The sequence below is a fragment of the Phacochoerus africanus genome, chromosome 8 (genome assembly GCF_016906955.1).
Source record: "Phacochoerus africanus isolate WHEZ1 chromosome 8, ROS_Pafr_v1, whole genome shotgun sequence".
NCBI classification, from domain to species: Eukaryota; Metazoa; Chordata; class Mammalia; order Artiodactyla; family Suidae; genus Phacochoerus; species Phacochoerus africanus.
In genome coordinates, this window is record NC_062551.1 from 60,560,429 (window position 1) to 60,573,877 (window position 13,449).

The 13,449-nt window shown below is 52.0% G+C and overlaps 1 protein-coding gene across 7 annotated transcripts in view; it reads right to left on the bottom strand.

Moving 5' to 3' along the window:
* Positions 1-435: 435 nt before the first annotated feature.
* Positions 436-13,449, bottom strand: part of LOC125132839 (zinc finger protein 470) — a 46,423-nt gene continuing 33,409 nt past the window's right edge. For 3 of the 7 annotated variants that reach the window (XM_047790605.1, XM_047790604.1, XM_047790603.1), the window contains 2 exons: positions 11,816-11,942; positions 436-3,245 (listed from right to left, as the gene is read on the bottom strand). In XM_047790605.1, coding sequence (XP_047646561.1) covers positions 1,777-3,245; positions 11,816-11,849 — 1,503 coding nt within the window. In that variant the 5' untranslated portion in view covers positions 11,850-11,942 and the 3' untranslated portion in view covers positions 436-1,776. Of the gene's footprint in view, positions 3,246-3,728; positions 3,788-10,393; positions 10,461-11,815; positions 11,943-13,449 lie in introns of those variants that run through there. The other 4 variants (XM_047790606.1, XM_047790608.1, XM_047790609.1 and 1 more) reach the window with 4 other exon arrangements.

Genomic DNA, 13,449 nt, shown 5'->3' on the forward strand with positions numbered 1-13,449 from the left:
CCCTCTCCACAGCTACTACTTAGGGATGAGGGTGAGACCCAGATCTAAGGCAATCAACACATGGCATTTCTCTGGTCAGAACAATCAGTTCCTAGGGAGTCCAATGGAATGAAGCTTAGGGATTTTTTTTTTTTTTCCTTCCAATGACTGGAAGAGGTCCGTCTCCATCTGGAGGTGACTTAGGAAATGTGTCAAGAGGAGCTGCTGGAAACCACCATGAAACCACAAGGGAAGACAGCCTGAGGATGAGGCCGGCACTTGAAGGGAGAGCCAGAGAATCACGGGGAGCCAGAGCTGTGGTTCTGACACCGGGCGTCTGGATCAAGCCCACCCTGATGCCCACACCCTGCCAGACATTCAAAAAACTGTCCTCATTTATACATGACTGAGTGGCTGCTTTTCCTACCTGCAACGAAGTGCATTTGCTGATAAAAGTGACTGCTTAAAATAAATTATTTATTCTTTGTGAACAGCAGCATCAGGAAGCGTGGGACAGTCAGACATGCCAGGACCAGTAGCACAAGCACATTAAAATAAAAAGGGTGGTGGAAAGGCCCCAGAGAGAGGAGACTGGGGGAACTCTGTGTATACAAAGCTTCAGGTCAGCCTCAAGAAACTCCTTCAAGTTTAACTGCAAAAATAACTATAAAGAGAGACTCAGCTGCACACTTACTGAATCCAGTGAGGATTTAAACCCGAGTATCAGGCCTGCTGGAATTCACTCCCCTGCCCCTCCCACAAGCACTGAAACCGACAGCACAGCTGGTCCCTGTATCTATCTCACCTGATGACTGCTTAAAATAACGCTGCTCTCCCATCATGAAAAGTTTTATTTAAAAAAATGTTAACAGACCACTATAAGAAACTTTGGCATCCAAAGTGGTTACTGTTCTTACTAACCCTGCAAAAAAAAAAAAAAAAAATCCCTCGCGAACGACTTGCCAACTTTTACCGCTTATTAGCTTGTGTGTGTGGTGGGGGTGTTCCAGTAAGGTTCAGGGAGACTGCAGGGGGGGCTGGGATGTCTGGAAGGCGGAGGACCCTCCCCCCCGCCCCAGCTCTTACCTGAGGAGGAACCTCACGGACTAACCACGGTGTGTGTGACAAGGGAAGAAATGTCCCCAGGTTCTCTGAAGAAGCTCTCCCCCCCACGGCCCTCTCCCACTTTACTATCAGAACGGAAACCGGGGCCTCTAAATACGCTGAGAGCGCTCACGATTTACTGAGAGCTCGGTCTGGTTCCTGGAGCTCCGGTGAGGTACCAGCCACAGCCAACTTCGCACTGTTCCCAAGTACGCTGGGCACTCAGGAGTTTGCGTTCTGGTTGGATGGTGTTGCGGACGCCCTGCCAGGAAGGCGCGTGCGTGCACCGGGGCCCCTATATTCCTAAATTTTGTGGGGCGGCGCCACCCTGGGTCGCCACGAGGGAACTGCCCCCCACCTGGTGCAAATTCATTGCTAAGGACCCCGCCCACCTGTGCAGATTCCTGGCTAAGGGTCCTGCCCACCTGTGCAGACTTCCGGCTGAGGGCCCCGCCCACCTGTGCAGATTCCCGGCTGAGGGTCCTGCCCACCTGTGCAGACTTCCGGCTGAGGGCCCCGCCCACCTGGTGCAGATTCCCGGCTGAGGGTCCCGCCCATCCGTGAGGATTCCCGGCTAAGGCCCCGCCCACCTTGCGGAGTCCCGGCTGAGGGCTCCGCCCACTGGTGCGGATTCCCGGCTAAGGCCCCAACCACCTGATGCAGTCGAGGCGGGGGGGGGGGGGGACAGCCTCTCTAGGTGTGGATCCTCAGGTGCCGCGTGAGGTTGGTGTTCCGGCTGAAGGTTTTCCCACACTCGCCGCACCGGTAGGGCTTCTCCCCGGTGTGGATCCTCTGGTGCACTGTGAGCGAGGAGTTCTTGATGAAGGCCTTCCCGCACTGCGCGCACCGGTACGGCTTCTCGCCCGTGTGGATGCGCTGGTGCTCGATGAGGTAGGCGCTCTGGCTGAAGGCCTTCCCGCACTCGCTGCAGGCGTAGGGCTTCTCGCCCGTGTGGCCCATCTGGTGCACCAGCAGGGACGACCGGCCCGTGAAGTGCTTCTTGCAGATGTAGCAGGCGTAGGGCTTCTCGCCGGTGTGGATCCTCTGGTGCTGCGTCAGGGCGGAGTTCTTGCTGAAGGCCTTGCCGCACTGGCCGCACTCGAAGGGCTTCACGCCGATGTGCAGCCGCTGGTGCTGGATGAGGTAGGAGCTCTGGCTGAAGGCCTTGCCGCACTCGCCGCACGCGTAGGGCTTCTCGCCCGTGTGGTTGCGCCGGTGCAGCGTCAGCGATGAGCTCTTGTTGAAGGCGCGGCCGCAGTCCCCGCACGCGTACGGCTTCTCGCCCGTGTGCGTGCGCCGGTGCTCCGTCAGGTGCATGTTCTGGCTGAAGGCGCGGCCGCAGTCCCCGCACACGTAGGGCTTCTCGCCGGTGTGCGTGCGCTGGTGCACGATCAGGTGCATGTTCTGGCTGAAGGCCTTGCCGCAGTCCCCGCAGGCGTAGGGCTTCTCGCCCGTGTGCACCCTCTCGTGCTGGGCCAGGGACGAGGTCTTCCGGAAGGCCTTCCCGCACACGCCGCAGGCGTACGGCTTCTCGCCGGTGTGCGTGCGCTGGTGCACGATCAGGTTCATGCGCTGGCTGAAGGCCTTGCCGCAGTCCCCGCACGCGTAGGGCTTCTCGCCCGTGTGGACCCGCTGGTGGATGGTCAGAGACGACCGCTCCAGGAAGTGCTTTCCGCACACGTCACACTGGAAGGGCTTCTCCCCGCTGTGGATGCGCTGGTGCTTCATCAGCGACGAGCTGCGGCCGAAAGCCTTGCCACACTCGCTGCAGTCGTAGGATTTCTTCTCCACGTCCGGTCTGGAGGGTGTCCCGAGGTCCGAGTTCCTCGCGGGGGTCTTTCCCCGCATGGCAGACGGGTGCGCCCCCGCTTCTCCCGGATCCTTCGGCCGGGGGAGGCCCAGGGGGGGCCGCTGGTGAGCGAAGGCCTGCCATTCCCCACACTCGGAGGCCATCCCTCGGGAGGCTGCCGGCCGCCGGGGCCAAGTCCTAGCGTTTCCCCGCGGCGTCTCCACCCCGCCTCCCTGCGTCCGCGCGGCGCCGGTGGCGGAACCCCAGCCAGCACTCCCTGCGTGTCCTTCCGCGACCACCTCCACCGATGGTTTGTCTCCGGAAATCTCATCCTTTGGGTCCGGTTCTTTCATTTCAGGTCTAGTTTTCAAGTCTGCGAGGCAGAGAAGAGAAGAGAATATCCGTGGTTAGTGGATGGACCTCAGAGCACAGACGGAGAGGCCAACAGCAAGGCAATGGGCTGAGGATGCACATGGTTGAAGGAGGCGGCATCCACGTAGGAGGTGAGCAGAGAAGAAGAAAGCCCCTCTAGGAGTTCCCATAGTGGTGCAGCAGCAGAATCGAATCCGACTAGGCACCATGAGGTTGCAGTTCCATCCCTGGCCTCGCTCCGTGGGTTAAGGATCCAGGGTTGCCGTGAGCTGTGGTGTAGGTGGCAGACGCGGCTTGGATCTGGCGTGGCTGTGGCGCTCCACAGATGTAGCTCCAATGAGACCCCTAGCCTGGGAACCTCCATATGCCGCAGGTACCGCCCTAAAAAAAAGTCCCTCTGGGAGCTGGAGGCGGTGACTCCTGAGGGAAGCCCCAGGAGATAAGCCGGGCTGGGGGAGAAGGCGGGTCAGAGGGTGAGGATTACCTCCCGGGGTCATCCTGCGCAGCCCCAAGCAGTCATGCTTCTCAGAGCATCAATTTTTACTAGAAATGATAAAAACACATCTTACTTATGCGGCAGCAGCCCCGCTCCATCCCTCCCCTTGCCCAGTCCTGGAGCCACAGTGCCCAGAGGGGCTGGCTGCAGGCCTCTCCTCTCTGCACACCCACCCCTCCCGGGTAATCACAGCCAAGCGAGTCTCCCATCCCCTCCTAGAGTATCCTGTTAATTTCTATTTCCAGTCTGAGTTCTGGACTCCGTATCACGGACTTAATGGCTTCACGCCTAACATTTAAAAATGGTGGAGTTCCCGTCGTGGCGCAGTGGTTAACGAATCCGACCGGGAACCATGAGGGCGCGGGTTCGGTCCCTGCCCTTGCTCAGGGGGTTAACGATCCGGCGTTGCCTTGAGCTGTGGTGTGGGTCTCAGACGCGGCTTGGATCCCCCGTGGCTGTGCCTGTGGCGCAGGCCGGCGGCTACAGTTCCAATTCAACCCCTAGCCTGGGAACGTTCATATGCCGCGGGAGCGGCCCTAGAAAAGGCAAAAAGACAAAATAAATACATAAATAAATAAAATAAAAATGGTGAGATCTTATATAAATATGTCATGGAACGTGTGTGGCACCAAGGACACAGGGGCAACAAAAAGCAGGAGTGGGGCAGCAGCTGTTCCCCGTCCTTTGTTTAACCCCCACCTGGCCACTCCAACTTGACTTTGAGGCCCCTCCCCTAAGTCATCCAGGCCTTCTCCTCCTGCCAAGGGAGTCAGTCGACTTCACCATCTTCCCTGTCCTGTGCTTCCCAGATGTGTGCCCCCTGCCCGGACCCTGAGCTCTGCTGAGGAATGTCAGAGGCCTTCCTGTGTCCCTCCAGGATAGGCTATGGCAAACGCAAGACATCTAATGGGAAACCTGTGATTTCAGAACCTCTGTTCCCCACCGCCCCGATGATTAAAAAGAGAGAAAGAGAGAGAGATTCATCAAAGAGACTTAGTAAAATAAGCCTGACCCAGAAGGACACGCACGTGAGGGTCCCAGAGGAGTCAGAGTCACAGAGACAGAAAGTAGATCATGGGTCCCAGGGGCTGGGGGAGGAGGGAAGGGGAGTGAGCGTTTAATGGAACCAAGCTTCCGTGTGGGAAGATGAAAAGATTTCCGGACATGGAGGGCAGTGATGGTGGCACAACAAGATGAATGTTTTTCTTTTTTGTCTTTTTTTGCCTTTTCTAGGGCCGCTCCTGCAGCATATGGAAGTTCCCAGGCTAGAGGTCCAATAGGAGCTATAGCCACCAGCCTATGCCACAGCCACAGCAACGTGGGATCTGAGCCGAGTCTGTGACCCACCCCACAGCTCACGGCAATGCCGGATCGTTAACCCCCTGAGCAAGGGCAGGGACCGAACCCGCACCCTCATGGTTCCCCGGTCGGATTCGTTAACCACTGCGCCACGACGGGAACTCCAAGATGAATTTTTTTTTTTGGTCTTTTTGCCTTTTCTAGGGCATATGGAGGTTCCCAGGCTAGGGGTCTAATCGGAGCTGTAGCCGCCGGCCTACGCCAGAGCCACAGCAACGCGGGATCCGAGCCGTGTCTGCAACCTACACCACAGCTCACAGAACGCCGGATTGTTAACCCACTGAGCAAGGGCAGGGACCGAACCCGCACCCTCATGGTTCCTAGTCGGATTTGTTAACCACTGTGCCACGACGGGAACTCCCAAGATGAATGTTTTCAACACCACTGAACTGTACACCTGAAAGTGGCTAAAATGGGAAATTTTATGTGTATTTTACATTTTTTTAAAAAAATGAAAAATTAAAAAACATTATTTTTATGGCCACACCCATAGCATATTGGAGTTCCCAGACCAGAGACTGAATCTGTGCTTCTGCAGCGACCTGAGCCACTACAGTCGGATCCTTAACCCATTGTGCCACAGTGGGAGCTGCAAAAACAATAAAAATTTTTTAAAAATAAAAAAGATTTAGCAGTCATTCTTTTTTTTTTTTGTCTTTTTGCCGTTTCTTGGGCCGCTCCCGTGGCATATGGAGGTTCCCAGGCTAGGGGTTGAATCGGAGCTGCAGCTGCCAGCCTACGCCAGAGCCACAGCAATGCAGGATCCGAGCGGCGTCTGCAACCTACACCACAGCTCATGGCAACGCCGGATCCTTAACCCACTGAGCAAGGGCAGGGATCGAACCCACAAGCTCATGGTTCCTAGTCGGATTCGTTAACCACTGCGCCATGACGGGAACTCCCAGCAGTCATTCTTGATTCACCCCTTCCCTCCCATCATCCAGAATGTCAAGTGCTGCTATCTATGCAAAATGGCTTGAACCAGACCAAATCTCTCCCCTACCACAATCAACTTCCAATAATGAAGTCGGGCACCACGGATTTCCTGCCTCCACCCTCTGCCCTCTACAAGGCATTGTGCACTCAGCAGTCGGGGGTCTTCTGAGTCAGACCCAGCCCTCCAGCACCGCCCCAACGCACTCAGAATCAGGGCCAAGCCTTACCACATGGGCCACTCACAGACAGAGCCGGCCGCGTCTCCCAACCTCTCTCCCGCTGCCGGCGCACCCGGCTTGCTTTCTTATCCTCAGGCGCACTTGCCTTCTGGTTCCTTTTTATCCCCTGGGCTGGGCTGAGTTCTTCCTGCCTGGGGCCCTGGCACGGGCCCTCCCCCCAGTATGCTGTGGCTGCTCATCCTCAGGCCTCAGGTAGCTTTTACCCTGCACCGGGAGGCCTCTCCGTCCCTCCTGCGGTGGAAAGGAAGATACACTTCTGCAGGATGTGGTCCTGTGGTGTGGTGTGATGCCCAGAGGTGAGGGCAGATGGGGCGTGAAGGCCCGTGGTGTGGGTGAGGGTAACTTCTCAGTAGGAAGAGGAAAGGAAGGCTGATGGTTTGGTTTGGTTTGGGTGCACGGGGGTCTGGGGCACGCTGGGGACATAAACGGGCAAAGATGGGAGGGGACGGAGTCTCAGCTGTGAAGTCTTTTGGAATAAATCCTAATATGAGAGCTGGAGGCAGAATGCCAGCAAAATCCCACAACTGAGGGACAGTGAAAAAGAGGCAGCCGCGCTTTCAGGGATTAAAACCCTTCAGGAGGTGCGGCAACATGGATGAACCTAGAGAATATTCAATTAGTGAAGTAAGTCAGAGGAAGACAAATATGATATGATAGCACTTATACACGGAATCTAAAAAATGATACAAATGAATCTATACAAAACAGAAACTGACAGACACAGAAAACAAATTTATGGTTACCAAAGGGGAAGGGGGATAGGTTTTGATGATGGTTATACAATTATAAATATAGCATAATTCATTAATAATTAAAATTATTAAAAAAGGGGGAAGGGGAAGTAACAAATTAGGAGTATGGGATTAACAGACACAAACCATTACCTATAAGTTAGATAAGCAACTAGGATATATCATATAACACAGGGAACTATATTCAATGTCATGTAATAACCTATATTGGAAAAGAGTCTAAAAATATATACATACTTACAAGTGAATCACTTTGCTGTACACCTGAAACTAACACAATATTATAAATCAACTATACTTCAATTACAAACTACACATTATAGGAGAGATCATTTGCAAAAATGCAAGCATCAGCTCTTAACTCATGAAAGGCTATGCGAACGTAGCTGAACGTCAGCCAAATTAGAATGACCTCGCCACGTGGCTGTTCACCAATCAGACTGGCAAGGGGCCAAGTGTCTGATGACGTGTGGCTGGTGACTGGGTGGATGTGGCCTTCACACCTACGCTCAAGGGAAATGGTAACTGGACAAGGTCTGCAAAGGCCATTCTGGCAAAGGGCTACAAACATTCAAAATGCTAATCATTCCTTTTGGTCTAAACGTGGATTCTGTTTTCATGGTACTAGATCTCTTGTCCTTTATCATTTCCTGTCCCATGTTCTGTGTTTCTACAATTGCTTCTGATCACAAAGCAATTCATATCTGTTATTAAAACATCAAACGGCAAAAAATAACATATAAAATGGAAGTCTCCTGCAGTCTCACCATCTGAGTTAACGGTTTGGTGTATGTTTTTAGAACTTTTCATTTATTTTATTTTGCTTTTTAGGGCCACACCAGCAAAATATGGAGGTTCCCAGGCTAGCCATCAAGTTGGAGCTCTATGCAGCTGCTGGCCTACACCTCAGCCACAGCAACGCCAGATCTGTGCCTCATCTGCGACCTACACCACAGCTCATGATATCCTCACGATCGAATCCTCACGGATACTAGTCGGATTGGTTTCCACTGCACAACAAAGGGAACTCCCATTTTTAGAATTTTTTTCCAGTGCATACTTTAAAAAAAAATACAACACATCCTGTGCACGCACACACACACACACACACACACAAACACAGTTTTTTTCTAAAATATGGCCAAGGAATTCTTGCTGTGGTGCAGTCAGTTAAGAATCTGACTGCTGTTTGGAGATTCCCACTGCAGAGGTGTGGGTTCGATCCCTGGCCTGGTGCAGTGGGTTAAAGGATTTGGTGTTGCTGCAGCTGTGGTGGAGGTTGCAGCTGAGATTTGGGTTCAATTCCATATGCCACGGGTGTGGCCATAAAAAAATGTGGACAGGACAGTGTAACAGGGATAAGATTTCCCTACAGCTTAAAACAACGGGGAGGAAAAAAGGACGAAATACATAAAACAAAGGTTTTCAAGACAATGGACCTCGGGCAACAAAGGGCAGTGATTCCGGACAAGAATTGAAAGAGGCAGGCCCCACAGCTACCTAGCTGAATCACTGGAGAGTCTGCAGGCACAGTAGGGGAAACTGAGGCAAAGCCCAGCAGGAGATGGAACTGAGAGTTGGAGGCAGGTGGAGTTCACAGGACAGAGTACTGGACAGAAATGTGCGGTGAGAGGGCTCTGGAGACCCACAGGGTCCTCCCTCCAGGACGCGGGTTACCCATCAGGACATGCATACACAGAAACCACCCAAGGCGGGAGATGTGGAAAAGCACCCGAAAGGACTTGAAAACAGTACCCAGAGCCGAGGCAGGGCTGGGAACAGTGCCTTCTCACACCAGCCATGGAACTTGCACTACATAAATCATGGGTGTTGGGCAGAACATGCAGAGGGTCTTGTGGAGGTTAAGTCATCCGAGACTGAAGACAAGTCACCAAGGCAAAAATGAAAGCAGATCAGATGACATGGTACTGCTGTCAAGACAGACAGACAGACGGATGGAGCAGAACAGAGTCCAGAATCAGACCCACACATACAGGGACAACTGATTCCCTCCTTCTCACCTTCCTTCCCTCCTTCCTTCCCTCCCTCCTTCCCTCCTTCCTTCCCTCCCTCCTTCCCTCCTTCCTTCCTTCCCTCCCTCCCTCCCTCCTTCCTTCCCTCCCTCCTCCCTTCCTTCCTTCCCTCCTTCCTTCTTTCCCTCCTTCCCTCCCTCCTTCCTTCCCTCCCTCCCTCCTTCCTTCCCTCCTTCCTTCCTTCTTTCCCTCCTTCCTTCCCTCCTTCCTTCTTTCCTTTTTAGGGCCAAACCCACAGCATGTGGAGGTTCCCAGGCTAGGGGTCCAATGGGAGCCTATGCCACAGCCACCGCAACATGGGATCTGAGCCACATCTGTGACCTATCACGGCAATGCTGGATCCTTAACCCACTGAGCAAAGCTAGGGATCGAACCCGTGTCCTCATGGATGCTAGTCAGGTTTGCTAACCGCTGAGCCACGATGGGAACTCCAGGACAACTGATTTCTGACAAAAGTGCAAAGGCAATCCAGTGGGGAAAATTCGGTTGAAATGTTTCAGTGGAAAAATTCAATCTTTTCAACAAATGGAGGAAGAACTGGACATCTGTTTGACAACATAAGTGAACTTGAATTAACACTTTGCACCATTACAAAAATTAACTCTAAAGGGACGGTAGTAAAACCTAAAACTATACAGCTTATAGAAGAAAATCTTTTTGGCCTTGGGATAGGCAAAGATTTCAAAGATCTGACACCAAAAGCATGGTTACTAAGGAAAATAACGGATCAGCTGGACTTCAAATTAAAAACTTCTCTTCTGAGTTCCTGTCGCAGCTCAGCAGAAACAAATCCAACTAGTATCCATGAGGAGGTAGGTTCGAGCCCTGGTCTTGCTCCGTGGGTTAAGGATCTAGCATTGCCGTGAGCTGTGGTGTAGGTCGCAGATGCGGCTCGGATCCCACATTGCTGTGGCAGTGGTGTAGGCCAGTGGCTACAGCTCCAATTAGATGCCTAGCCTGGGAACCTCCATATGCCATGGGAGTAGTCCTAGAAGAGGCAAACAAAAACAAAAACAAAAACAAGTGACTGGATGAACATACTGCGGTCTATCCATAAGGTGGAGTGGAACTCAGCAAAAAAAAAAAAAAAAAAAAGGAGTGAACTACAGTACATACAATAATGGGAGTGAAATTTGAAATAATTACGCTGAGTGAAAGAAGTCAGACCGGAGAGAGCACCTGCTGCATGACTCCATGTATATGAAATTCTAGGATATGCAGATTAAACCACAGCGACATAGGCTGTGTGCCTGGGGGTGGAACGCAGTGCAGAGAGGGAGGCAGATGTTATCACGGGGCATGAGAAACGCTGGGGCGATGGGTATGGTCATTACCTAGGTAATGGTGATGGTTTCCTGGGTGTACACGGATGTTGATATGCACTGAATGGCCCCAATTAATTGTGCAGTTAGTTGTAGGTCAATTTTACTTCCACAAACGCTGTTAAAAAAATGACATCATACTCTAGTTCTGAAAGTTAGTGAAGTTTTTTGTTTTGTTTTTGTCTTTTTGCCATTTCTTGGGCCGCTCCCGCAGCACATGGAGGTTTCCAGGCTAGGGGTCCGCCAGCCTACACCAGAGCCCCAGCAACTTGAGATCCCAGCAGCGTCTGCAACCTACACCACAGCTCACGGCAACGCCAGATCCTTAATCCACTGAGCAAGGCCAGGGGTCGAACTGCAACCTCATGGTTCCCAGTTGGATTCATTAACTACTGTGCCATGACGGGAACTCCTGAAAGTGAGTGTTTTAACAATAAAGGGACGTTGCTCCATGTCAGGGCCTACCAAGAGGGCTCATCTTTGAAAAGCTGCATGGTTTCCATCATATGCCTACACCTCGATATGTTAGTCTTGTATAGGTGGCATTTTGATCATTTCTATTTGTTTTTCTTCCTACAGAAAACTATGCACATTTATAGAAAGATTTCTAAGGGCTATATCCCTAAAAATGGAACCATTCAAAATTTGGTTAATAATGCCAAACTGGGGAGTTCCCGTCGTAGTGCAGCAGAAACGAATCTGACTAGGAACCAGGAGGTTGCAGGTTCCATTCCTGGCCTCGCTCAGTGGGTTTCGGATCTGGTGTTGCCGTGAGCTGTGGTGTAGGTTGCAGACCCGGCTCGGATCTCAAGTTGCCCTGGCTGTGGCCTAGGTGGGCAGCTATAGCTCTGATTAGACCCCTAGCCTGGGAATCTCCATATGCCGTGGGCGTAGCCCTAAAATTAGGAAAAAAAAATTTAATGCCAAACTGTCCTCTAAAGCACAAAATTATACTCCTAAAAGGACAGAGTCCTTTTCCTTTTATTTACTCTCATAATACAGGCTATTATTCTTTTTCACCTATGTGTATCTCATAAGCAAAAACTTTTTTTTTTTTTTTTGCTTTTTAGGGCCACACCCCAGGCGCATGGAAGTTCCCAGGCTAGGGGTCGAATAAAAGCTACAGCTGCTGGCCCCCACCAGAGCCACAACAAAGTGGGGTCAGAGCAGCGTCTGTGACCTACACCACAGCTCACAGCAACATCAGATCCTTAACCCACTGAGTGAAACCAGGGATCAAACCCGCGTTCTCATGGATTCTAGTTGGGTTCGTTACCACTGCGCCATGACAGGAACTCCTCAACTTGATTTTTAGCTTCGAGTAGCGTGCTTTCAACGTTCTGTGTGGTCAGATCTGTCAGTCCTTTTTCTTATCTCCGTGTGGTCCTCACAGGACAGGCCTGTGGGAAATCAGTGCGTGAAGCTGCACCTTACCCAGCGAGACCAGGTTCCGCAGGTTCTCCAGCATCACGTCTCTGTACAGGTCCTTCTGGGCAGGCTTCAGCTGCCGCCACTCCTCCCGCGTGAAGTCCACTGTCACATCCCGGAACGTCACTGACTCCTGGAAGAGGAAACCCACAACCCCTCACCGCAGGGCCCTCCTGACTGAGACCTGGCGGGATGGCCAGAAAAGCCAAGACGACTTAGGGAGGGCACACAGGATGTATCGGAAGTGACTCTGACAAGGACCAGCCAGTTTTCTCGGTGCCTAATTATACTGGGGTCGTCCTCTGACAGAGAAATAAAACAAACACGAGGCTCTTCAGAGCCGAAAGGGAGGTGCTGGGATACAGACACGGAAGGTTTAAGAACTAGTTCCTTACAGGAGGGGCAGATGGAAACACCTATAACTGACCCATAATCTGGCCAACACTGTCATGAAGGCATGAAGGAAATTCTCTGAGCAACAGCAGCTTTAGGGGGTGTCTGGGGAGACTTTGGAAAGGCGACACTGAGTGTAGTCTGGGGGTTGGGTCGGCAGTCAGCTCCTTGGAGGGAGATTCTGGAGGGAGGAAGCGCTTGGGTCAAGACCCGAGGCTTCACAGGCAGATTAGACCACTGAGGAATGAGGAGAAGTTCATGAGGTGGAAGCACAAAAGCCTTTCTGGCTGATGCTCTAAGTCCTGGGATGAAATGAATGTGGTTTAGTGAGAGGAGGAGGAGGAGGATGTTGACGGTCATGGGGAAGGTGGCGATGGTACCGATGGTAATAGTTAGGATGGTGGTGGTGGTGATGGTGGGGATGATACTGATGGCAGTCGTGGTGATGGTGGGGATGATATTGGTGGTGACGACACCAATGTAATAGTGACGGTGATGGCGGCGATGGTGGTGATGATACTGATGGTAATTGTGGTGATGGTGGGGATACTGGTGGTAACTGTGGTGATGGTGGGGATGGTACTGGTGGTAATAGTGGTGATGGAGGGGATGACGAGGATGTTGGTGGTAACTGTGGTGATGGTGGGGATGATGGTGGTGATGATATTGATGGTAATTGTGATGGTGGGGATACTGGTGGTAACTGTGGTGATGGTGGGGATGGTACTGGTGGTAATAGTGGTGATGGTGGGGATGACGAGGATGTTGGTGGTAATTGTGATGGTGGGGATGATACTGATGGCAATAGTGGTGATGATGATGTTTGCAATTGTAGGTCCCAATACCTATCACTTTATGGGCAGCTGCTATGTGCCAGGTGTACTACTGCAAGTGTTGGTTATAGGCTGAATTATGCTCCCTCCTCTTCAAATTCATACGCTGTAGTCCTGCTCCCAGTACCTCAGAATGGGACCTTATTTGAGAACAGGGCCACTGGATGAGCTGAGGTCATACTGGAGTAGGTGGGCCCTAACCCAATACGACTGATGTCCTTATAAGAAGGGGAAATGTGGACACAGAGAAACGCAAACAAGGAGAACACAAGGCAAAAACTGGAATTATGCTGCCAGAGCCAAGAACCACTGGAAGCTGGGAGAAAGGCCAGAAATTGACCCTTCCACAGAGACTTCACAAGGAGCATGGCCCCACCAACACCTTGATTTTTGACTTCCAGACTCCAGAACTGT